Source organism: Dipodomys merriami, unplaced genomic scaffold, assembly GCF_024711535.1.
Source record: "Dipodomys merriami isolate MVZ:Mamm:240054 unplaced genomic scaffold, mDipMer1.0.p SCAF_116, whole genome shotgun sequence".
Taxonomy (NCBI): Eukaryota; Metazoa; Chordata; class Mammalia; order Rodentia; family Heteromyidae; genus Dipodomys; species Dipodomys merriami.
The window spans coordinates 2900465-2926285 of NW_027202449.1; the positions used below are offsets into that span (position 1 = coordinate 2900465).

General features: G+C 47.0%; 1 protein-coding gene across 2 annotated transcripts in view; it reads right to left on the minus strand.

The window, feature by feature from the left end:
• Positions 1–25821, minus strand: part of LOC138822875 (cadherin-13) — a 715907-nt gene that overhangs the window by 517889 nt on the left and 172197 nt on the right. For both annotated transcript variants that reach the window (XM_070015848.1, XM_070015847.1), the window contains exon 2: positions 21502–21613. In XM_070015848.1, the coding sequence (XP_069871949.1) occupies positions 21502–21613 (112 nt within the window). The remainder of the gene's footprint in view (positions 1–21501; positions 21614–25821) is intronic.

The window sequence follows — 25821 nt, forward strand, 5'->3', positions numbered from 1 at the left end:
AATCTGGACTTGTGCCTATCTTCACAGACGTAGACGCCCACAGGGGCTGGAAGGCACGCCAGGCAGAAGACAAGCACCATGCGGCTCGGAACAAAGAGGTTTTCCGACCTCTGCTCCAGACGATTAGAGGGGACAGATCTTCGGGCACAAAGTCTAAAATAATTTTTTTTTCGATACTAAAGGAAAATCGCCTGGCAGCCTCCTCTTCACCTCGTTTAAGAGGGAGACTTTCTGGGGTGAGAAATGGTACAGATGAGACTTGTCTAACAAGCACCAGTCTAAAAAGAAGCACAAAGAAAGAGGAACAGGCTACCAAGAAGAGATACATAAAAGGCGCAATAAAAGGAGAAGTTACTCACGATTGTTACTGACCGATTTTTTCTCTTGATTGTGCAGAATGAACTTGAAATTTGGGACAAGGGAAATATCACAATGGCACAGTGAGAGCCACTACCAGGGGTGAAGTAAGTGCTCTGTGTGCGCAGAGGGACGGGCGTAAGGCCGGAGCGCCTGGCTGACCCTGGGCCCGGCTCAGGGAGCACCGTTAGCAAACTCGAGGAAATCGCCCAGAATCCAGAATCAGACTCAGAATGCTGCACAGAGCACACGTCCAATTTTCAGAAACTGGAAACGAGCAAATCCCCCAGCCTTCTCATTAGAAAGTCAAATGTCTAAGCCCTAGCAGAACCATTAAGAAAAGAACAAGCAGCCCAATGGGGAGAAAATGTGTGAATATTAGAAGATGAAAATTTGAAGGAATAGAAACAAATATTGTCAAACATATGGCAAAGTTCAAGGTGGCTGGTAATTAAATAAAAACAAGTTAATAAAATAGCAATGAGTTCTTCTGTTTTGTCTCCTGGTGGGGCGGGCATTTGCAGAGATAACCCGCAAGGCTGGCAAGAATGCAAAAACCCGAGCTGTCCAATCCATGGGGAAAAGCAAAACGGCACGGGCTTTGTTGGGCACGGTAGCAATGCCACTGAGCTTCAAAACAGGGACATCCTCCATCAACGATCCTCCTTTTGAACTTAGTCTGAGGAACTAACTACGAATCAGTAACAACTTTGCTATCAGAGTGTGGGTGTGGCTATTTGTGCCATAGTTACAGCCTTTAGGTAACACTTAAAATGAAGAAAGGCACGAATAACAAAGTATCTGTGCATCTATTTATTACTGCATTTGTAATGATGATACCTAATGCTGTATTGAGTATTTTTACTTTTTTTTTTTTTTTTTTTTTTTACCAGATCTTAACAAGTCTACGATGTAAGCAAGAAAATAATCATGATAAGGATAGACTTTCCTCCAGGTCAGGCACTTTGCCAAACATCTCATGTAGATGTATTATTCAGTCCTGACACACCCATACACAGTAGGCACTATTATGTACCCTGTTTTATAAATGTAAGAAAAGAAGCCATCCAAATAGGTCCTAGGTTACATAGAAAGTTCATTCAGGATTTGAACACACAAAGCAATTCATCAAAGAACCACTACACTCCTTAGGTACCATTATTTCTTCGTAGGAAGTACGGGGTGGATGGATGGATGGATGGATGGATGGATGGATGGATGGATGGATGGATGGATGGATAGATGGATGGGTGATTGGATGAAAGAAATATAAAGTTTAAGGAAGAAAGGGAAGGATGCAGACAGGGAGGGAGCTATAAGAAGAGAATGGGGGAAGTAAAGGAAGGGAAGGAAGGAAAGGAAAGAAAGAAAGGAAGGGAGGGAGGGAGGGAGGGAGGGAGGGAGGGAGGAAGGAGGGGAGAAGGGAACGGGTAAATATATGGATAAATGTATCAGGATAGAAGAAACATATAACCCTTATTTTAAAATAATTCTTCTGTCATTTTATTTCGTCTTGTGCTTCAGGAATAATCAAGCTTTCTGCAATGTCTTTCTTACCAAGGAGAGAAGTAAGCACAAGATTTTCTCCCCCAAGGTCAGACATTTAGACTAAAGCCACGGCTAGTTAAGAAGATGGACTTAAATGATTCCCCCACAGCATTGTATTTACCATGTAAGTTGATAACTGGAGGAAAGCATTATGTGGCTACAGAATTTTTCCAAAGACAGACTTCCATCCAAAAACTGAACAAGACCAAACTCTGAGAAGACAAAGTGGCTGAGTCCTTATTGGCTGAGCAAACCCTTGGAGACGCCTTTGAAGTGAGAACAGAGCGACTAGAGAGCAGATGAACTGGGTGGGGCAGGCCGGGTTTACATTTAACACGTTTATTTCGGCGATGACATTTCTGAGCAAATATTCTATTAGTGTGAACTTTCGGGGAGTCAAACAGATTCTCCCTGGCTCCCCCCACTTTCCTCCCCTGCCCCTCCTCCCCGGGGCTCCCAGGGCTGGAAAACTGTAGGTGCTACGCTTGCTGCTGTTAACTAAATGCCTTGGCTTTGCCTGGTGTATCAGACAGCTGAGGAGCTTCGTTTTGTCTCCTGGTTAGAAGAACCCAATTCCAAGCTGGCTTCTAACATCTGGGCCCCAGGGAGTCTCCTGACACGCAGCAGCCTCTGCTGCCTGCCAAAACCTTCTCATACGTGCACGCTTCCTTCCCCCGGGAGCCCGAGCACTTAAAAGTGGTCTCTGTTCTAAGAGTCTGTCAGCTACTGGAATATAGCTGCATTGTGCCAGAAAGAGAAAAGGAATGGAATTTAGTGTGGGTGCACGCAGGTACCCAGTTAACACTACACCCAGTCATTTAACACGCTCACGTGGCACTTGGCTCTATAGGTCGGACTTGTATTAATAGTAGTTTATTTAATAACCCCTCAACCCCTTATGAAATGGGTATTGCAAGTATGTCCACTCTACAGATGGGGAAACTGAGGTGGCCCGTGAGGTAAGTAGAGTGGAAAGTCAGCTTCCGCAGGGAAGTTTTGTGTACTCACTGCGTTCCTGAATCCCCAGTGCTGTCCCAGGCATTGAGGCCTAAGGACGCCGCCACGACCACCCCGACCAACACAGGGAGGCATCTCCCCTGGCTGCCTACAGATGCCCAATGCCAGGCTCTCATTCAACCCTCCCAGTGGATCTGTGAGCAGCGGGGAACACTGAACCCCTGGAGCAGTGAGCACCCATGGAGACTCCACAGCGCGCCAAAGAGGTGAACAGAAAGGTGTGCCCTGTGCAGATTAACTTGAGAGAAAGCACACCACACCATCCCACACCCCCTGTGCCAGAGTCGGCTGAGATGTCCAATTTTAAATTACAGATCCTGCCAGGCACCCGTGGCGCACACCTGTCATCCTAGCCACTCCGGAGGCTGAGATCTGAGGATCGTCAGGGCAGAAAAGTCCGTGAGACTCTAATCTCCACTCTTATTTCCAAGGAACTACCAAAGAACAAACCTGGCAGTGGTGCTGTGGCTCACGCGCTGCAGCCCTAGCCTGGCCCCCAGGAATGGCAGCACAGCAAGCAACACAACTGCAGTTGCTCTCAGAGGGAACCCTGGGGAAAGGGCCTGGCAACTTGCCCTTTGTGACAGCCCTCCTGCTGGTGGTTCTGATGTGCCCCTGCCAAGCCGCTTCCTCCTGCCTGGGCGCACTTCCTTAAAAGCAGCGGATGGGGAGGTGAGTTCGGAAAGCACTTCCCACACAGTACCTGCCAGCACCGCCAGGGGGTGTTTGTGGTGTTCGCGTCTCCTCTCTGCTTAGTAGGTCATATTTTCCACAGGGGAAGTGGCATCCCTTCCAAGCCCTCTCATTTTTTATCCCTTCTCGATGCTTTCTGGATTTAATGGTGTGAAACCCCATTGTCGTAGCTTCAGGTGATAGCCTTCTATAAAATCCTGTCTCCCTGACACGTGGGAAAGGGATAATAAAATGCAGATCATTGAAACTCATGAACTCTCTCATAGGACAGATCTCATCAAATGCCCTCCCACATGAGAGGCAAAGTCCAGGGTTTACTGACTCCTTGCAACAAAGGAGCAAGCTTCCATGCGCTTCCTTCAATAACGCATCTCATCTAAGAGAAAATCAAAATATTATGTTTTTCCTGTTAATATTTCAAGAGAAAGCTCAGAGATGGGACAGAGGTAAAGACGCTGCTAAGCGTACTGAGAATTTAGCTCAGTGGTGGAGTGTGTGCTCAGCACATCCATACAGGGTCTAGGGTTTGATTCCCAGTAAAAGAGAATAAATCTGAAAGAATATGAATAGATTTGTTTGAAATTTAAAAGATGGATTTTCACCAGGCACGATGGCTCACGCCTGTAATCCTAGCTACTTGGAAAATGGAGATCAGGAGGATTACAGCTCAAAGCCAGTTCACCAGGGTAAAATATTCATGAGACCCCATTTTATCCATGCATACATCATTCCCGTTTCAAAGGAAGTATAAATAGGAGGGTGATGTTACAGCCTGACCTAGGCTTAGACGTGAGACCCAACTCACAAAATAACTAATACATAAAGGGCTAAGAGTGCAGATATAAATGGATTTAAATGCTGGAAGGTACAAGATCCTGAGTTCAAACCCCAATACCATAAAAAAAAAAAAAAGTTCAGATTTTTGTATGCCTTTTTGTCTTGGTTTCTCAAATAGAAAGGGAAAGATGGCAGAAGAAAGGAAATAAGGAAGCATGGGAGAGACAGAGGGCTGGAGCCAAAAAAGCTAAATGTCGGGAGCCAAAAGTTGACTCTCTCAACATAATAGGCTTGACTATCTCACTGGAACATCTTGAGGCTGAGTTTACAGAATCCGACCCTCATCCTGCCCTAAGTAAACATCCTGCAACTGCTAACGACCAATGAAAAAGCTTCCTTATTCCAAGCATATAAATACCCCTGTGTGAAAAATAAAAATTTGCAGCTTGATCAGAACCCCTGTCTTGCTGTCATTCTTCGTGTCTCTTGTCCCTTCATTCCTTCTCGCTTAGGTTCATTGCTCTCGTTGAAGTCCTGCGGGTTGGGACAGCTAAAGAACATAAAAATTACCCTAATCCCTCCACACCGCACCAAAAGAGATGAGCGAAGACTCTGGTCTCCAGCCCTGCCCTGCAGGTCATTTCTGTTTGCCATGGGCCAGAGCATGAATGTGTCAGGTCTGACTCCAGGGACCTTCTTCCAAAGACGAGAGGAGGGCCCTGCAGCCAGCCGTGGACTGGACTTGGGAGAGACACGGGACGCAGGCTGTCTGTGCCGCTCAGCCAGCCTGGAGATGCTGGCTGCAGGTATCCAGGCTGGAAGGTAACGCCTGCTGTGCAGTCTGTAGTCAAGACTGGCACTTATTATTATGTTAATATCTTTGTAACACTTGTGTGCCGCATTTCACACCACGCAGTAACTCATGAAGAGAGAAGTGTAAATTGAACCATAATTTCCATGCTCTAAAAATCCCTGCCATTTATTTCAAAGAAGCTCAGATGGGAATCTTAGATAAGGACAAGGAATAGTCACCCCTTTGTGCACCTGTGTGAGAGTCATACTCTCCAGCTTTTCTAGACCAACCTTGCTGAACTGAAGGTAATTCTCCATAACTTACAGACACGGGGTTCAAAGAAATGTAGCATCATTTCTATTAAAATTAAAACAACACCACTTCAATTCTGAAAAGGGAAATGAAAGGAAGTCAAACATACTTTAAAAGCAAACAGTGCCTGCAATCCAGCCACCCCAAAACCATCTCCACTGCCACCCTGACACTCATCTTTTCAGACATCTCTATCTTATTGATACACTGGATATCATTTAGTGAAGGAAAATGCCAAACACCCATCCAGGATGTCTTTCTAGAAAATTCCTCAGATGTGGTGATGCCAAGTATTTCTGGCTGTCAGACACACTGCGGTCAGATCATTGAGTTGAACACCAAAACCCAAATAGCTCAACATGAACCTGTTCGTGGGTGAGATCCATTCATTTTCTGGACTTTTCTTACTTTACACAGCTACCTCCCTCTCCTAGTCCCCATGCAAGGACAGCATGCCTTAGAGAGCACAGGGCTGAAGCCGCATCTATGTCTCCTTAGGACACCCTGTCTTTATTGCGTTATAAAAGAAATGGCTGCCGATCTTGCTTGTGTCACGCTCTCCTTAGAATAATATTTCTAGGTAGACACCTAACCCATTCCGGGCTTAGAATATGTCAGAGACTTTCATTCCTGGTGGTGGATGGCCACGAGCGTGCATGAGTGACACGCTCCCATGTTCATCATCGCACATGAAAGCCGGTGTTGCTGCCAGACACTTGCAAGGGAGCATTCCTGAAAAGGGCGGTGGGGGGGTGGGGGGTGGGGCGGAGGGGTAGACGAGGTGACCAATGAACAGAAGCTGCAACAGGGTTCAGCGCTGCTAGAGAACGTGGCGGCGAGTTCAGGGTGGTTCTGAGGTTGGAGGCGGGGAGGGCAGGGAAGAGCTGGGGTCACCGGGCTCGCACACAAACAGGCCAGTCCACTGCCACGGGGCAAGTCATGGGGCCGTCACCCTCTGCCCGCCATTGCGCGGGCATGTCCCAGGGCAGGGGTGGCCGTGGCACCAGATGGCTCTGCTCTCTGCTCTCTGCCTACATGAAAGAGAGCACGACGTTATCGTCTCGGCTCTCTTATCCCAACTCAGGAGTTCTCCAAAGTCCCACGTGGGCTTCGGAGTTCTGGGAGGGGGACTGAGTCTCCATGAAGATTGCTTCAGAGGGTGACCGCTCTTCCAGCCGTGCTTCCTTTCCCTCCTCTCCACAGCAGATGCCCCCCCGCCACCCCGCAGTACCCCTCAATAAACTTCCGACACCCCAATCTCCACCTCCAGGCTGGCTTTGTGGAGACCCTAGTCCAGGACATACACACAAGGAAGACGGTTGGGCGCCACACATGGATGCTTCCACACACCCAAACGCGAGACAAGCGTGTATTAACAAGCTCGTGAGACACGCGCGCTCACCGATCACCTCCACAATGCGTCTTTCCTGAGCATGCTACACACCCAAGAACAAAGACTAAAACAAACTCCTGGGAGCTGATGTTGGAAACAGGAAGGCAACCTCACACTCCATCTGGAGGGCACTATAATCAGAGAGGGAAATCTTCCTTAAGAGGCCCTGGAGCGCCGAGAGTGACACCCAAAGGCTAGAAGATGCGCTGGTTGACAGGGTGATGTGATTTCTGGGGGTTTTGCTGCCTTGGGTGCTGGGTTCGACTCTACCCACCTTATCAGTGGCTCGAAGGGCAAACGGCCTCACTCGAGTAAGAGTGGATGTTCTTGATATCGGAAACGTAGAGTCGACCCACTACCATTATCGGTAGGAGGGACTGAGGAACTTATAAAATATGATCACATTGATGGAGGACCTAAAAGTTATGAGTTTATCATTATAAAATGTTTTTTGCGACCGTGAACATGACATGCTTGCTAATCAGGCACCGTTGGCCATTGATTTAGGCGATTAGAGTAGCAGCTGGCCTTTCTCAATCAACCAAGCGAGTGCTATCCATAACCAGGGTGAACCTGGCCAACGTCCAGAAACGAAGCAATTTGCTACTTTCCGTTTCCCTAAATCCATCACCAAAATAACAGAGCCAACGCTGCTCCCATTCGAATCCCTTTTATATATGCTCTGGCTGAGCCAGACGAAGGCTCTTGGCAGGCAAAGTGTTCAACATGCACTTTAGCACCAATTGATACATGGAACCATTGATCTGGTCTGGGACCGCGCAAATGTAACACAAAGCATTTTAATAATGAGCTTAAAAAATATACATGCTCAGCTCCCTCGGCCAGGTGCTTTGCTGAGATTCGGCTTAAAGGGTGGGAGCTGTTGGTCCCGCCCCTGAGAAGGAAGGAAGCATCACCTCCCAACAGGAACAGGAAATATCTGGGGTACTTGGAAGAAGCGGAAATAGCACACATACTACCAGGAGGAGCCATTCGCTCACCAGGCTCACAGAGAGGTTTGGGACCCGGTACGAAGTAGATTAACTGATGCAAACAGTCAGCATTTTCTGAGCAGGGGTGACTGGTCAGGTCCTAGTTTGCTTCCATGTCTCCTTAGAAGAAATGGAAGATCAGAGATGCTAAACGGCCTCTCCTGGCTGCACAGTGAGGAGGGGCTAGGCCTGGGCGTTGGAATCCAGGCAAGTCAGGCCGACGTTCTGTGCTGTAGATCATACCAGGCTGAGCAGGTGCCCAGCCTACTGGGCCCACGCAATGCTCACTGCTCTGCTGGGGAGGAGCTGGGAGGAAGAGAGATTCACCCGAGATGGAGCTGGCTGTCACGGATTCAGGGAGAGAAGAGCTCCAGAAACGAATGTGGCGCATGGCCCAGCAAAGCTGAACGGCTCAGGTCACACAGACCGGCCCGTTTGCTGCCTGATGCAACCTCTGCCCTCGTTTACTTTGAAAGATCTTGTCAACCATTCAAATGACACCTGCAAGGACACAATTGTGCTTGATGTGCTTTAGGGTGGTTAAGATAAAAAAAGATCTGACCTTTGTGGTGGTGTGGCACGATTCGGAAACCTCCAGGACCTTCGTGGGGCTCTCTGCTCCGCCACGGACAAGCGCTCACATCTCCAGCTCACCTCTCAGCCACCTCGGCCTGACAAAACTCTGACCACAGTGAGCAGTTCACACAACTCCAGGATCCCCACTGTCAACTCTGCTATTTACAAAGGGACCTGCACCCCATCTGGAAAGCCTGGCTTGTCTTCAAGTGACACAGCATTTATCCTTGAAGAAGTTCCCTGGGTGCCCTTTTACCCCACTTTTCCTAGCTGACATCTCCCCTCTGTTGCCAGAAGCATCTGGGTAGCAGATTGAATCAGGAATCAGCACGTTGAATCAGGAATGCAAAGAGAGAGAAAGGCTCGAGATCTGGTCTCCAGACTTTTGTGAAAGAGAAGTCTCGAAAACCAGGGTTTGCTGAGAGAGAAGAGGGGCTTTCTAATTAGAGCCATTTCTCTGCATGCTTTAGGTAGAGCTAACTTCAATGTCGGGGAAGGAAGGGCTTTGAGCTGGGTAATGGAGCCCAGCTGCTGCTGGAGAGGAAGAGGAGGAGGATGGTTTCCTGCTCTCAGGAAGACAGCTGACTGCCGAGCCTGCACCCACAGCCATCATCTTTATAAAAGCATTGGGAAACTATACAGTTTTTCAGATATTGGACTGAATCTTCTGACTTAGGGACACAGTAGCACGAGAAACAGTAAGGAGGGGAAGCCCAAGGACACGCCTGGCCTCCTCCTCAAGAACCAAGGCGAAGTTTGGGTGCCGAAGCTTAGGTCATCTCCAGCCCCCAGGCATTGAACAAGGTGGAAGAGAGTCCACGGTGGAAAAAGTGTTCCATCCCTAGCCTTTCCCAAATATTCTCACCTCCAAAACGTTGTCCTCCATTGTATTCCTATTTCCATCGGTAGAACATTCTGTGGACAGATTGCTTTGGGAAATGCTAAGTTAGCACAAGTACAGCCTGCCAGGAACCAAGAATGAAAGAATGAGCATACCTCCCTCAGCATGGCCTAGTTATTAAGACCAAGAACCAAGATCACCAGTGTCAAACCGACTTAATTCTTTGTCCTCAGAGAGCTTTCCTGGGAAGGGAAGACTCTACACCCGTGAACGACACTGTGGTGTTTGTTTCAGGAAATCCTTACAGATCCATCCATCTGAGCCAATGGGGTGCTGGGTGAGACACGCAGCTCATCCGTCAAACAACAATTCACAGGACACCCTGGGAGATGACGCCCTGCATTCGCTAACAAGCCGAGGCCGGGGGTCACACGCCTCACCCAGTACGAGTCGGCTCCTACCTGAACTCACTGGGGCTGTGCCCTGGCACCCAGCTGACGTCCCCCTCGGAGGCGGGCCTGGGTGGTGCTCTCTCGCTTCGGAAGGGAGTGCTGATACTTTGGGACGGGGCTGGCTGAGCTGTGCCTGGGAGCCTGGGTGATATGGAGTAGGATTTCAGGCACATCTCTGGTCAGAACTAGCAGTGCCTGTGTTGCTGGCTGGTTTGGGTCAGCTCCCAGAACTTCAGGGACTAGACGGACACCTCTGCACTTTGGAGACAGGAGCTTCCAATGACTAGATCTGCCTCCTGACCACGGAGGGGGCTGGAGATCTGATACCAAGATCATCAGCTTCTCTTCTAAGGGTTTGAAGGGTGGCTCCCCAAGTTCAGGGGTGTTTAGAGCTGAGCTATTCCTCCCAAGGTATCCTGAGACCCAAGATGTGGTTTACCAAACACACCCAACGTCGGACTGAGGACCCATGGCAAGAGAGATGCAGAAACAGAGAGCATTTAAAGAGTAATATAATGCTTAGTGAATCTTGTCTTCTAAACACTTAAATTTTCATGGCTTTGGCTTTTAACTTTTACAGTGCTTATTATTAGTATTGTGTTGTTGTTGCTGTTGTTGTTGTTATGAAAAACAGTCAAAACTTGAAAACAAGACAAAAAGGTAGGTAGCATGTTGCTCCAATGCCATGTGTGAAGGATTATAAATCCACACAAGGATTACTGAATTTCCTGAGACAATCTGGTCTGCCTCCTTGCTGTGATTTCTTCACTACTCATTGAAAGCTGCAGACTTAGTGATGTTAACACCAGGGTTTTCTCTAGTAGAAAGGCAAGTAATACTTCACCAAAAAGATCATCTCAAAGGTGACAGCCATGTGCGCAGAGAACATTAACTGGGCTTGTATGTGGTCTGGGGCCCAACAGACTTATTGTAACCCTTCATCTTTAATTATTAAATTGCTTATAAATATATAACTCCTGAAAGGCCAAAACATATTTTATTGGTTTGCTATTTATTTGTGGAGGGGAATACAATCTTTGCCAATTGTGTCACTTGATGTTTATATGTGAGTTGCATTTTAACTTTTAGGAAATTAGATTAGCCTTACTTTTAAAAAAGGTCAGTTTGTGATATACTGAAATCAACCAAGAGGAAACAAATCTAATTGCTTATTCTCAAAGTTTTGAAAAGTACTGTCCTAACTCTGAGTTCCTACTGTTCAAACCCCGGTAGGGGGAAGGTGGGAGGGCGGGAGGTGGCTCGCTAGTCTGTCCATTCTGATACCTCTTCATAATAAAATAGCGAGGATGAAAGTGTGAGCTACACGCATTTATGAAAAGCCTAACTGAGTCACTAATTGTAGTCGGGGAAATATTTTCTAACAGCCACAGCCCACCCTCTCCTGAGGCTCTCGGGCAGCACACGCCCATCACCGAGGGTACAGACGGAACCTGTCCATGACGGGAACAAAAGCTTTGAATGGGACCAACTCTAATGCCAGGGTGGATAAGGCCACACGAATGACACCTTTCCATGCTCAGCTTAGACCTTACTTGCCCTGGATCTTTCTTGGTATTGCCTCCAAAGGAACATAACTCTGCAACAACGATCAAAGTATTCAGCACAACACTCCATGCCTCCTTCACTCCAGAGCTGCTGCTTTTTGCTCCCTCCTGAGTGCACACAGGGCCCCAGGGCCTGGGCCTGGGTCTGGGCCTGGCCTTGGGGTCCCTGTGGATGCTGGGATTTGACCACTGGCCCAGGTAACCCTATCAGCACCTACCTAACAAGGACTGGTCCCGAGGGCCAGGCCTCTCTGACCTTTCCCCCGCCTTTGCCTCGTCTCCTCCTTAGCAGAACTCATCCCCCCCCCCCTCTGATTTTAATCCCACAAACATCCTTCTACTGAAAAAAAATGCAGTGCTAACCATATTCCTTGGAGGTTTTGACTCGTATTTTGGGCTGTTTTTCAAGCACTAATTATTTCTTTCATGTTATTCACAATCAATGTTTCCTCATTTGGAGTCTCACCCCCCCACCCTCCTTCTCTCACAGAAGTTAATGTATACATATGAAAATTAAAACCAGTTTTAGATAAAAATAGACCCTGCTAGGAGGTCCTCAGAATCAGCCGATAGGCACCGTTCAGAGGATCCTGGATGGCTGACAAATGTTTTGGCTTCATATGGGGAAAAAAAACAATGGGCCACACAGCAGCTGGCCACTTTTCAGGGATTCCTGCCAAGCTGATGTTTCCCAGGCTGTGCCCCAGTAGGAGCGGGGTTGCGGGGGTCAGCTGGGGCACCACACTCTACTGCCCTGGAAAAAGCTAGAACACAAAGAGGCCAGGTGAGGGTCCTGGTAGATAGAGGCTGGGGCCGGCAGCTTCTCACAGACGCTCTCCTAAGGAACGCAGTCTGTGGGTCCAGAATCCAGGAGAAATGTTTTCATAATCCATTGGATCCCAAACCCAGCAACCCGATGCCCTGGGTGCTACCGAGCCCTGTGCGGGTGGACACGGATGTGTGTGTCCAGCTGCTGAATGAAGATCAGTCTGATTTTATCACAGGTAGAACGGTGGGACACAGACACCTCAAGTCCTCTCTGAGCTCCCAAACCCCTCTGGACCGATGCTGGGAAGGAATCATGGTTTGATTCTTTTTTTCTTTCCAGGAGCATGCCTTTTAGTAGTTAGCCCAAAGATGCCACGCCTGGAGGAACAGTGGAATCTGAGGAAGGAACGCAAAGACTCTAGAACAGAACTGAGAGCCCACACAGAGCCTCAGAGGAGGTGGGAAGAAAGTGGACCCTCTCCTGGCCACCTTCGGTAGACAGAAGCATGGCCCATCTCAACAGCAGCCCATCTCCATGGCCTTCTTCTCAAACATGACTGTCAGAGAAAATCTCTCTGCCTTCCTGTGGAGCTTGCGTGTGGCAGGTGCCATTCTAACCTCTCCACGTGCGCCATCTTGTTTAAGCCTTGGAGTACAACCTCCAGCTCACAGATGAGGAAACAGACACTGAACAACTGGAAATAGGAATATCAGAGCTGTGAGAGGTAGAGGTCAGCCCACACTGACAGCCATCGGGAGGAGACACCTGGGGCAGGTCCCAGGTGTCCTGGGGCCCAGGACTGGCCGCAGCATTCCATATGGGACCATGGGCCTCAGTGCATTTCCCACCCAATACCTCCTGTGCGACCCTGAGCTCTGAGCTCTCCTCTGCTCTCCTCTCTGAGATGGGGCTTTGGATCCTGTTTCCATCAAAGTTGAGACGGTTCTGTGGGAGCCCCCTTCCTGCATCATGGCGTCTCAAACTGGAAAATTCGTTTTCATCGCACGACCTTTGTAGGCGCTGGATCCCCGTCTTCATGTTCTCCCACGTGGTTGGTTCCTTCTCAGTGCTCGGGTCTTGGTTTCTCAGAAGAAAAGTCTTTGACTCCCTTTTCACAGACCTCTGCCATCCGACCTCGACTCCTTTCATTTACGGTGCTAACCATCGCCCTTCCGGGCACCATCTTCCAGCAAGCTCTCGTGTGTGTTCCACCAGGTCCATCTCTCTGGGTTAGAATGAAGCCCTGAGGGAGAAGTGATCTGCTCCTGAACTTCCTCCCTCCCACCTGGTCGGAGGGCCCACCCAGGGTAGGTGATCAGGAAATCTTTCGTCACTCATTGGCTAAATGAATGGCGGGGATGCAGTGTGGGCCTCTTTGTTTCCATTTTCCTATCTCTATCTCCAGAAGGACGGAAATGAACTGGGTCAAATATGAGCATGCTTGGGAATATTTGGACTGGTAAATATTTGCATCTCTCTCCCCGTTGCTCTTTAGCCAGCAAGACATTTCTGTGAAAATTAAGGTGCAGAGGACAGCCAGAGGGCACCCTGATGATCAGGATGTGTGTGAATTTGATCTGTTACAGGATAATAAGATCTTCTGCCTTCTCAAACTAGATAAAGCCATGCTTAATCTTTCCCAATTTGCATCTTGCTGCCTTTCTCATTAAGCATCCTGATTCATATGGTTCTAATACCTTAAATTAGAAGGTACTCTTGTATGTCCGTATGTTCCTGTACTCTTTAATCCCTTAAAGGAAAAACAGAAATAAAGGAGATTTATAACAGCTCCGGGACCATGTGAATGAAGACACTCAACAGGTTGAAGTGTGAGGCCATATGGCAGCACTTAGGATTTGACAGTCTTAATTAAGCAATCTGCTCACCAGCATCACCAGCAAGAAACCTGGCATGGTGTGATGGCTGCCCTCCTCCCCAGACACCTAGAAGACATTTGCATAAGCGTGTATGCTGAGTTCTAGACATGTCCATGGGCGACGCATTGCCTGCACTCATGGATTGTTGGTGCGTCCCTCCCAAGAGAACACAGAACCTTCCTAGAGTATGGTCAGCTGGCGACAGCCCTCACATCTTGTCCTTCTCTCAACAAACAGCATCTTCATTTCCCCAGATAAGAGGAGGTGCAAATCATCTTGGACTCCATGACTGCTCAGGGACGGGGGCATGAGTTACACAGGGTTAGCCACCAGGCATTTGCTGGAACTTGGGAAAGGAAGGCTTGGGGTGGTGGAGCTGGAAGAATAAAAGGCCAGGGGAGATGGAGTAGCCATCTTGGAAGGAACCCTCTGACAGTGAACATTTCAGCCAATACCTAAGAAAAAGTGTTAAGGAACTGCTGACATCCATAGAGGTTGCATATCTAGATGCTTCTGAAGACAACCCACAAGTTGACATTTACAACCATGTTAGAGACATGTTTTTGCTGTAGGTAATTGATGCTGAGCTATTGTTGATTAAGCCCTCATATACCTTCACTATGGAAATGAGGTAACAGGTCCTTGGAGGAGGGTGACAAGAATGAGTGCTGTCACTGGGATCTGACTCCCAGGGATGACTCGGCCTCTCTCTCGGGAAACCACGCCCTACCTTGTCTTCTCAGCCTTGGTGAATCTCCTGGGCAATCCGCTCTCACTCTTACCCCCCATGGCTCTCCAGTCATGCTGCCACCTTCCCATCTGTTTCTCCTCTGATCTGTCTTAACCATCACTCTCTCTGAACTTCTGACATGACTCCAGACCAACCTGTGCCTCACTTCTCCTCCATCTGTCTCCTATTCAGAATTCCAAGCAAGCAGCCAATGCCTCTGACCACATGACCTGGAGACATGGCAACCCAAAGCATTGAAAATGGGCTTCAAAAAGACTTTGATCAGTGCCAACCAGCCTAGGCCTTTTATATCCTAGCTCTGCCCTCTTCTTCCTCAACCAGAAATGAGAACCACTGACCAGGAATAAAAACAGTTCTGATATGCAGATGTCACCACCAAGGCTTCATCTTCTAATGTATACCCCAGCCTTGGGGGTGAGGGTAGCCAGCATTCGGGGGATGGTCTGAGGCTGGCAGAGTAAATGAGGAGGCTCACTGGATGAAGACCAGAGATGGGAGGCTACGGGGAAGACCGCCTGGATGCCCCATTTCTCAGAGCTACTATCAGGCACTATTGGAAGCCTGGACACAGAGCGTGAATGAACCCCAGAACGCCATGGGGGGGTGGCTGCCATTGTAACATTCATTTCCCAGGTGAAGAATATAAAGCAAGGCAAGTTTTGTTGTTTTTGTTTGGTTTGGGGGTTTTGTTTGAACCCCAGTAGCCTGCTTCTGGGGTCCTCCTTTTGAAGGTGCAGGGCTGTGCAGAAAATGGGAATTTTCACAAGTGAAATTTTCAACATGGATGACACACTCCTTCCACTAATCAGTTCAGCTGCCTTACGGAGTGGCCAAACAGACCACGTTTGTGCGAGTAATTAGCAGAAGGACTGACAACAGCACACTGTCTCTAGCTTATTTAATCATTACCCCGATAACAAAATGTACATCTAGAAAGTGTTGCTTGCATTTATGTCTCTTAATTTACTCTTATCTTTTCCATGCTTCAACATAAAACTAAGGACCCAAGTCCAGACAAAGGACCTCTAAGTATTTCATTACATCCCTGCCTTGTGTGCATGTGTGTATTCATTTTGGTGTATGTGTGTGTATGCACCCGTGCGTGAGCTTGCTGGTACTGGGGTTTGAACTCAGGGTCTCATACTGTCCCTTGGCAAAGCTCAAGGCTGGCTTTTCATGGTTTATCAGAGATAAGGATCACAGATTTTCCAGCCTGGGCTGGTTTCAAATCAGGATTCCTCAGATCTCAGCCCTCTGAGTAGCTAGGATTACAGGTGTGAGCCACCAGAGCCTAGCATATTTCTTATCTTGCAGTTGGTTAATTACAGTATTTCATATTTATAAGGTAATTAGTAATAATGCATTCATGAGGAAGGATCCTAATAAATATTGATGGATTACTAGATTGTTACAAATACATTGGTGAGAAGGTCGGAGTCAGCTACAAAAACATTACATTTCTTCAGGGCTCTGTTTATATAGGGGAAATCCTGAGTGTAAATAGGAGTCCATTTTCTAATCAACTTTATAATGATAGAGTGAATTAGGCGGCAGCATAGTCATTTCCAGGCATATTGTGACAGCTTAAGACAAATACACCAATGGAAACCCTGGCCTTCTCTAGCTCCACCCACACTGCAGCCCAGGTGACATGAAATAATTTCACTCATCAGTCAGTCAGGCTCGCATCCTGACAGTAAACAAAGAATATGCCAGAAGTGTGAAAGATGGCCATAAAAAGGGTATTATCCTTGTTATTTTTTTGAAGTCAGAATATGAAAGTAAAACCTAAAAACTTCAGAACTTCTCTAGAATTAAAAAAAAAAATAGACAAAAGCCTAAGTCAGCGTGAGCTCAGAAAGCAGGCGTTCCTTCATCTTCCAGGTTGGAAAGTTCACCCATTTATTACCATCCGAAGAAAATCTCCTCCGCAGGGTCAGAAGGGCCTTTGTTTTGACATTTAATTCACTGGCGATGTATTTCCTGCGTTAGGATGCAAAACACCTCTCACATTGCTTTTTCATTAATTGCCTTCATTTTTCAAGTTCCACGTTTGATTTATAGTCAATTAAAAACACCCTCAAAAGCCGTGACTCATGTATGTTAAATACAAATATGATTAATGCAACGAGACTGGCTCGTGGCTGACCTGGCCACTTCCCAAGGTCGGTGTCATGGCCGTGCGACCTCCCGCATCCTCGCGAGGGCCAGGGCCGGGGAGGGTGGCAGATGGGGAGCGGAGGGTCATGGGCAGTGAGGCGGGGCAGCCATCCAAAACAAAGGAAACGAGCTCCTTTTCTCTTCATTACAGGGGAAGAATGAACTTAACTGTGAACAGGGAAAAACAAAAACACTAAAAAACCATATACACCAGAAGTTCTCTCTCCATTTCAGCCAGGTTCAGGAAAACGATGGGAAGCTTTGGTGGCGGATTTCCTTAATTTATCCCTACCACATCAACAGGAAATGAAGACTCACTAGACCCCCATGGCTACGGCTCCTCCTTCCGGGTCTGCCTCTGGCTTTGGCTTGGACAACATCATTTCATGTGCATAGGGATGGGCTCTGCGGGTCCTCCCTGGATCCTTGCCTCCCTCTCCCGTGGGCTGGCCCATGACCAGCACTGCCGCTAGAGCAGGGCAGGAATGACACACATCAGCTTCTGGCGGAGATTAGTGAAGCATCGAGGGTGTCTTCCTTCCATTCTTGACCTGCCACCTTGCACTTGCAGAGACGCAGCCAGCCTGACCGGTATCCTCATGACTCGGGTAAGAAATCAACACTGGCGTGAGGTGGCTCGGGTTGGCCTCAGCTAACCAATGCACATTCTTCACGGAAAGCATACAGGTGGAATTGTAAGGAAGCTTATGTGTGCACTTCCTCCCATGTATCTGTGTGTTTGTGTCCATGCAGACCTGTAAGAGTGAACCATGGGGGGGCCGTTGCAGAGGGGGAAAGAAGAGCACAGCCCTGTTAGTAGTTGGTTGGCCAATGGAGTGTCCTTTGTGGACACTGGAAGATGGGCATCTCTCCCACTGGGAGAGGACAGAGGCTCATAAGTATGGCCTTCCATAGGGAACTCAATGGCCACAGAGCCTTCCAGTGCCAGGAAGTTTTTCTAGCAAGACAGAAGATCGTGCATGCGCGCGCGCACGTGTGTGTGTGTGTGTGTGTGTGTGTGTGTGTGTGTGTGTGTGTGTGTGTGTGTGTGTGTGTGTGTGTGTGTGTGTGTGTGTGTGTGTGTGTGTGTGTGTGTGTGTGTGTGTGTGTGTGTGTGTGTGTGTGTGTGTGTGTGTGTGTGTGTGTGTGTGTGTGTGTGTGTGTTTTCCCACCCTGGCCAGATACCTGGTCAGTTGTCCTGGAAAGCTATTTGCCTCAGCCTGGAGGGCTTCTATTCTGGGTGTCAGCAGTGAGGCTATTACCGGGGTTACTGGCCCAGATGGCAGCCCAGTTACTGGGATCGTGTGGTTTGCATATTACTAGATCAATAAGAGCGGCCGCACCCAGCAATCTGAGAGTTCTGGGTGCCAAGGGCATCCTAAACCCTTCGCCGATTCCTCTCTGAGTCTAAAGACCGCGAATGGACGACTTCTTTCCGGAGTTGCTGCCTTCAAAGCTGCCTTCTCCCTTCTCCTTGTACCTCTTGTTGAAAACAATGGGAAGAGCCACATCTTCCCTTCTCTCCTTTCAAGACTGAGATAAGTCGAAAAAGTTTTCCCCAAGTTATCATGAGCGGAGGGCTCTGCATTACGGTGTGAGATGCACTGAAAGAGCTCTTCTGGTTCCATGAGAAGGAATAGTGGGATGCCATGTTTTGATCCTATCAGCTTGTTGAAAAATGGCCTTTTAAAGAAGAAAGTGAGTCTAGTTAGTGGAAAGGAGAGCAGAATAAAGAGTTATTTGGATGTGAAGAAAATAAAAGGCTTTAGAACAACTGAGGGAAAGATGTGTCGGAGTGAACAGTGAATAAAATATTAGGGAAATAAAAGGAATGGAGGTGACCATTAGCAACAGTTAAAGCGGAAAAAGATAAGTCATCGAGAAGTAGGAAGGAGATGAAAAGGGATAAAAGGAGATATTACTGTCGGAACAAAGACAGCAGAGAGCCAGGGGCAGAATAAACATTGCCACTAACCTGCTCAAAGCTGAACACCGGGTCTGTGGAATACGAGTCTGGGGTAGGAGGAGATACGCTCCCTCCATCAGGCCAAGAAGCAATATTTCCAGGCAACTTTATAGAATGGTGAGGCTTTCCCAACCCAGAGATTCAGGATGTTTGGCAACTCTAACTGTTAAATAAGACAATGAAGAAGAAGCAATAGACAGTGCCAGCAGGCAGGCCCAAGATGGTATTACTAGCCTCATTTCTTTACCCGCTCGGTAGCAATAGCCTGAATGTGGATTTGGGTATCACTTAGCTATCCCCAACCATTTCCTGGGTGGTTAGCATTTTAAAGCTTCCTGGTTTGGTTTAATTCTTTTTCCTTTCCCATGCATATCTTGTGGCTCGTGCTTTGTGTAGAGAGAGTCATCATTCTAGGAGCAGGGACCACTCATGGGTTCCTTGGTGAATCGCATGTTTTCAGCGAGAGAAGGCCACAAAAGACACTGAGGAGAGAGGAGGAAGACAGAGTGGACGTGGGAGAGGCTGCTTTTAAAATCTCACTTGGTTCCGTAGAAAAGCCCATTCCATATTTGAGGCTTTTGCTTTCCTCTTGAAAATGGAATACAACAAAGCATTACTACCACTTCTGGAAATCCAGGTCTTCCTCAATAATATTCAATTGGTATTTTCCAGTTTATGAAACCTGCCTTCCTCTTTTAGGCACAATTAACCATATTCATGGAGTCTATACTCAGATTAGCTTATGTTCGTTCCTTTGAGATGAACTGGTGATTGTATTTCTTTTTTAACCTTAGTAATTTAAATGGACATCCAATTTCACTGAGAGGGGCTCATCAGATTTTACTGACCCAAGAATTCACGCACAAGCATAAAAATTTAAATGTTCTTAATTCCCATATCACTGACTTTTCCTGAATGTGCTATCACTGATAATCAGCCTAGCCTCATTTACACTCACTCGCTTACACAGAAGCAACAACCATAACCCACTTAATTACTTAGGGGATTAAAAGACACACACACACACACACACACACACACACACACACACAGGCACACAGAAAACTATGATATTGGAATGTACAGGATAGCCTAGTTTAAATTAAAAAGATTCCCCCAAAGTATGATTGTTTCCAGCTTCTCAGCGGTGAATTAAAAGCTGTTTGGTGTCGAGAAGATTACAGAAGCAATCACATTTATGGGCCTGCTTTGCATACCAACTCTATTAATTTCCATACTCGGGGTGGCTTTGCATTTCCAAGCATGAGAACATAGATGCCATTTGAGACAGTCTCTTGGAAAAAAAATAAAATAGAAGAGAGTGAGAGAGGGACAGGCAGACAGACAGACAGAGACACGGAGACACGGAGAAAGGAAGGGAGAAAAAGGGGAGGGGAGGGCAGACAGAAATGCGTGTTTCTCATAACTCAAGTTCCATTTGAAGTCCATCGATTCTGATAAGTGCAAAAACTGGGAGACAAATGAGCGCGGTGGACGGTGTGACCCAGAGCCACACTCAGAGATCCGATGATTAGGGAATCATGTATTGGAATTCGCTTACAGAGCCAGGCCTGCACCTTGTCCTCACAGACGCTCATTATTGAGATGATTTCTCTGGTGTAATTGCATCAAGATGTGCACGGCTTCACCTTGGCTCCTTCTATGATGCTCCACATTGCATCTTCATTATTCTGCTCAACACCTAACATGTACGCGACCCTTGCAGAATATCCTCCTTAGCCAAGTCGGTGTTTCTTCCTTCCCTTTAAGCACACTAGCCATACACCGTGGCCTAACCCAGAAAACACAGCTGAGACCCTCAAGGCAGATGCAAATCACATTATTCCTCAGAAGGGCCTTAGAGCATGTGACCAGATTAGACCAGCATTTTCATATCCTTTGCGCCCAAATGTTAAAGAATGGCACTCAAGGGCCTACAACTAAATAATGAGATGTACTACCAATTTCCAATTCTATTGTGTCAAAGCTGTACTTGCTGTGCATGTTGTCATGTACCCTCTGCCCTCTTAAAGGAGTAGAATATTGGTATCAAGACTAGGAAGAAATCATAACCCTACATCGGAGGGATGTACATTTTAAGAAAATCAATTGGAATTTGGGAGGATTTGAGTTTAAGCCACAGAATGAGCAGCAAAGATTTTGATTCTTTCTGAAGACTATCTCATTAGCTTTGGGAATGCAAGTTTCTCTTCTTTTTATTTGTGCATCTAAAAATTGCCAACAGCCAATATCATGCCCTCACCATTATTTTGATCTAATGCTACGTAGGAGGGACTGTAGGTAAGACAACAATAATCTTCAGGAAGGCAATGATTGTGCTCTGGGGGTCTGCCCAGGAGAAATGGATTTCATTTCCTTTACGCAGAATAGAGCTCACGTTAGACATGACAATCCCTTTTGCAAGGAATGGCGCCGAAATGCCCCTGATGAGAAAATGCTGGGGGAAAAAAGACACACACCACGCTATGAACCTCCAAGACAGCAAGTCCTAGTTCCAAAGCTTCTACCTGGATCAGGGACATGAGAAACATGACCAGAAAACATTCATTGTGCAAACACAACATCCTGAGATACATTCCCAGACACTAGTGAATGCAAACACGAGTCTAGGCCAAAAGCATCTCCAAATCGCACTGCTTACAGTTTAGGACCGTCTGGTCCTGGATGAATTCCACCGGCTGGTTGATGTGGAACACTTTCTGCTGGAATCCAGGAGTGCAGTCCAAATCTTCTGCAGATGTTAGCAGCAGCACCTGAGGAAACCAAAGCCATCAATATTGTAACAGCGGCGTGTGTGTTTGCCCTGCTAACATTTTTTTTTCTTTTACCAAATCTGTGATTTTTTAGAAACGAGTTGAGGTTTTAACTTCATTTCCCCAATGAAGAGGCAAGTTGATCCTCCTCTTGTGGCTGCCAACAACTCATTTTGGCAACAAGATCTGGAAAACGCACCAAGGGGAACAGCTGCTGCAGCTTCCATTAAGTTGCGGTGAAAGAAATAACGTCGTCAGAATTTTACACCTGCTAAGAATCTCACCATGGCTTCCATGTGTGAAATTTCATTACGGAAGCTGTCAATTTCCCATGATGCCTGAGTAAAAACCAACTGCACTTTCATACATGCAAAAGAGCCTTGTGGTCTCGGAAGAAGCGGAGAAAGGCAGTAGCACATTTCTATTGGAAGTAACCCACGCCCTCTTACTTCCTTCATCGTGGCTCAATATGGTGGCCACAAGCCACCATGCAGGTGGTGGGTGAGCAGCTGAAATGGAGCTGGTCCAAAATGGAGACGCAATATGTACAAAATACAAATTGGATTCCGATAACACAGTGGCGGAGAGAGCATAAAGGATCAAATAAGTAATGCTGTTTCAATTGCACGTTGAAATATTTTGGGGGCTGTACACATGTGCTGTTAAGATGAATTGCACTCGATTCCTTTGTATACTTTTGCTCCTTTCAATGGTTAGAAAAAGAAAAAAAAAAAACCAGGAAAATTTACAATCGATTTCCAGGGCTCAATTTTTTTTTCCTTTGCAAATCCTTAGGATAATTCATCTATCTATCACAAAATTAGGCCAGGTGCTTTTATCAATCACAAAATCACCTGCTCTTCCTGAAGAAAAAAATGGATTTAAAGTCTAGCACGCAGAGACTACACATCCCACCAGGATGGGGGTGGCCTCTTTTCTTCATGTTTTTACACGGGTACCTTCACCATCCTGGCTCATGATACCTGAGAAGGGTTACATGATGCTTAAGAAAGACTTACAAAGAAAAAGGAACCTTTTTAAGTACTTCATATAGGTGCACATTGTGCTAAGCATAATAGATAACTATGCATAGATAATCTCACTTGGTCTCCTCTGCAGCCCTGTGAAGTATGGACTACAAGACATATTGTTTTCAGAGGAGGGACCTACATCCCAAAGAGGTTAGCAAGCATGTGTAATAGGAGTTAACCAGGCACAAGTGTCCTTTGATTTGATACAAAGGAAGTGTCCCGTCCACCCGCCTCGGACCTTCCGTACCAGGAGTAGGACCTGGTGGAGTGTTTGGCTAGAAATATTTCTCTTAAAAACTCTGGAAGCAGGCTGGGAAGGTGGCTCAGTGGTAGAGCGCTTGCCTTGCATGAATGAGGCACCACATAAGCAGAAGGAAAAAAAAGCTGGAGTGGCGCTGTGGCTCAAGTGGTAGAGCGCTAGCCTTGAGCTGAAGAGCTGAGGGACAGTGTCCAGGCCCAGAGTTCAGGCCCCACAACCAGACCAAAAAAAAAAAAAAAAAACTCTGGAAGCTAGCCAGGTGCTGGTGGCTCATGCTTGTAATCCTAGGTACTCAGAAGGCTAAGATCTGAGGATCGCAGTTCAAAGCCAGCCCAGGCAGGAATGTCCGTGAAACTCTTAACTCCAATAAACCACTCAGAAGACCGGAAGTGGTGCTCTGGCTCAATTAGTTCAAGACCTACAACTGACCAAAAAAAAGAAAACTCTGGAAGATGACTTTAATCCGAGTATAATGCCAGTAGAGGGTGTTTACAGATTAATACTCTACCCCTAGCTGATGGAGTCGGAGCTTAAACCCCTGTCCCTTCTCTTCAGAGGAGATGACAGGGCCCGTGATCTCTCACCCAGTTTGCGTATGCAACTCAGCTCTACTTGTCCACCAGGCTGCTTGGCTTAATAATTCAATAATTATTATGGGTGTTCTTTTCTTTCTTTGCCTTGTAGGCCTCTTGAGGATTTTTTAATTTATTCATTTTAATTTTATTTAATTTACATTTATTTCAATTCTAGTCCATTTATATTTAATGTGTATTTGTTTACTTAATCATTTTAAATGTATTCACTTTAATTTATTCATTATTATTTAATAGTTTTTACAATGAAGTTTTCTAAGACCAGCCCTACCAATAAACTACTTGCACTCAATCCTTGACTCAGAGTCTGCTTGGTAGAAACACAAACTTTGATTCTTAAGCATTGCACAGAAGCAGGTACAGAAAGCTCATTCTCAGTCATACAAGCAAACTCTGAGGCACATACAAAAGCTTGGGAATGGTGGAACCAGCAATCAACCTGCCAGATGCAGGAGGAATGAGAGCAAGAATCTGTGTCAGGAGGCTGAGTGTGTGGCCGGCCTGAGCCACAGCAGAGAAGCTGAAATGGAGGAATCATCACCCTTTCAACATCACCTTTCAAAACTCAAATGGGAGGATGCGCTAGTCCAGCACCTGTACAGCTCTACCTGCAAAACGTCCTGAGACCACGCTCTGGTTAGATAGCTTCTGAGCAATCATAAGGCTCACGCCTTGGGTGTCACAGACCCACAGTGAGTGGAGGTTCAGGAATAATTTGCTGGCAATTTTGCCATCAGATAATCTGTAAGTGGCCAACAATAATGTAGTCAAAGAGGAGACGGGCAAAGGTCGCCTCCAGGCACCGTATGCCTACAATTACACGCTAACCTTCTAATTGGTTCATTTTACTCTCAACTCCCAGACCAGTAAGCCAGCCGCACACAACGTCCCCAGCCATGCTGAGCCTAAGGATCTGGGAATGACAGAGAGCAGAATGCAATAAGAAACAGTCTTCTCTGAGGGAGCTGAGCTCTTATCTGACTACCTGCACTCAGTCTCTGTTTTGATTTCATGTCTGGGTCTAACTCACGATACTTCTGGAGTTATAAGAAGGAAAAACAGGCTTTTTCAACTGTTGAGCCTCAGAGAAGCAAAGTAGCGGAGGCCTCTCCCAAAGGCACCGATTTGTCTTTGCGAATTCTTGGGTCAGTCCATCTACCAGTGAAAAATTCAGATGAAATGGCTCATCACAGAAGAGGACACAGAACCCTGCTGCGTGAGGGCGGTCCACTGAGGTAAAAGCTTTTTAGGCTCGATCATTCCTCCGCTCACTTGGTCTTGGGATGCAGGGAGGACTCTGCTGGCCACTAAACAGGAGCTTACAGAGAAGACAACAGTGAAAGCATGCGCATCGGGCGTTCGTCCTTGTTTACACCTCAGCCCCGCGCTCACTCACTGCAGGGTTTGACCTCATGGCTGCCCAGACTCTTGGTTTCCTCATCCAAAAGAAAAATCAGGAAAATGAGACACACGTGGGGTGTGGCTGTGAGAATCCAGCAGGATGAGCTTAGAAGGCTATTGGAAAAGTGCTTCACGAGATAGCTAGGCAACTGTGACAGTCCCGGGCTTGAGAACAGGAACGAGGCATGCACTGACCCTAATTTAATTAGCTGACTACAACTGAACCCCAAATTTGAAAGAAAATTGGGGAGCGGGTCAAAGCTGGAGTTAGAGAGGAAGGTCTAACTTCACCAGGAAATCAAGTCCACGTGGGCTCCAAACTCAAAGGTATGCACTTGGCTGGGCAGATGGACGGGAAGCGAGATTATCATTTGCATCGGCACCTCCACTTCCATACGAATCCTTCACTGTCCCTCTAGACCTGAAATCACACATCGGCGCTGATTGAAGCAGCAGAAAGGGTCGCCGGTGGGTAGTGATGGAGTGTGCCGCTCCGGCTACTCTCAGCAGAATTCAAAACAGGGACCCACTCCTCAGACTCAGTGTGGGTACCCCATGCATCATCCTTACTGTAGAAACTAGTGCCTGGACATCCATCTAAAACCGGGTAAGCCCTGATCAGGTATTACCAGATACCACTTCTGAGAAGATACCACTGGGAACCCTCTTTAACTTTTCTAAAACACACTGGCGTGAACAATCCAACGCCATCAGTTAATGCCGCCACTGCAATCACTGTCTTCCTCTCTGGTTCTCATGTTCATTTAAGGATAAAAGTCTGTGTCTGTAAACCGTAAGTAACCAATGCACCCTTGGAAGCATGGCAACGCTCTAACTTCATGGTTGCCAAAAGACCTCTATTATCACCCTGCTACAAAAGCAGATTCGTGGCTTGGAAAGACACTGAGCTCAGATCTGCACCAC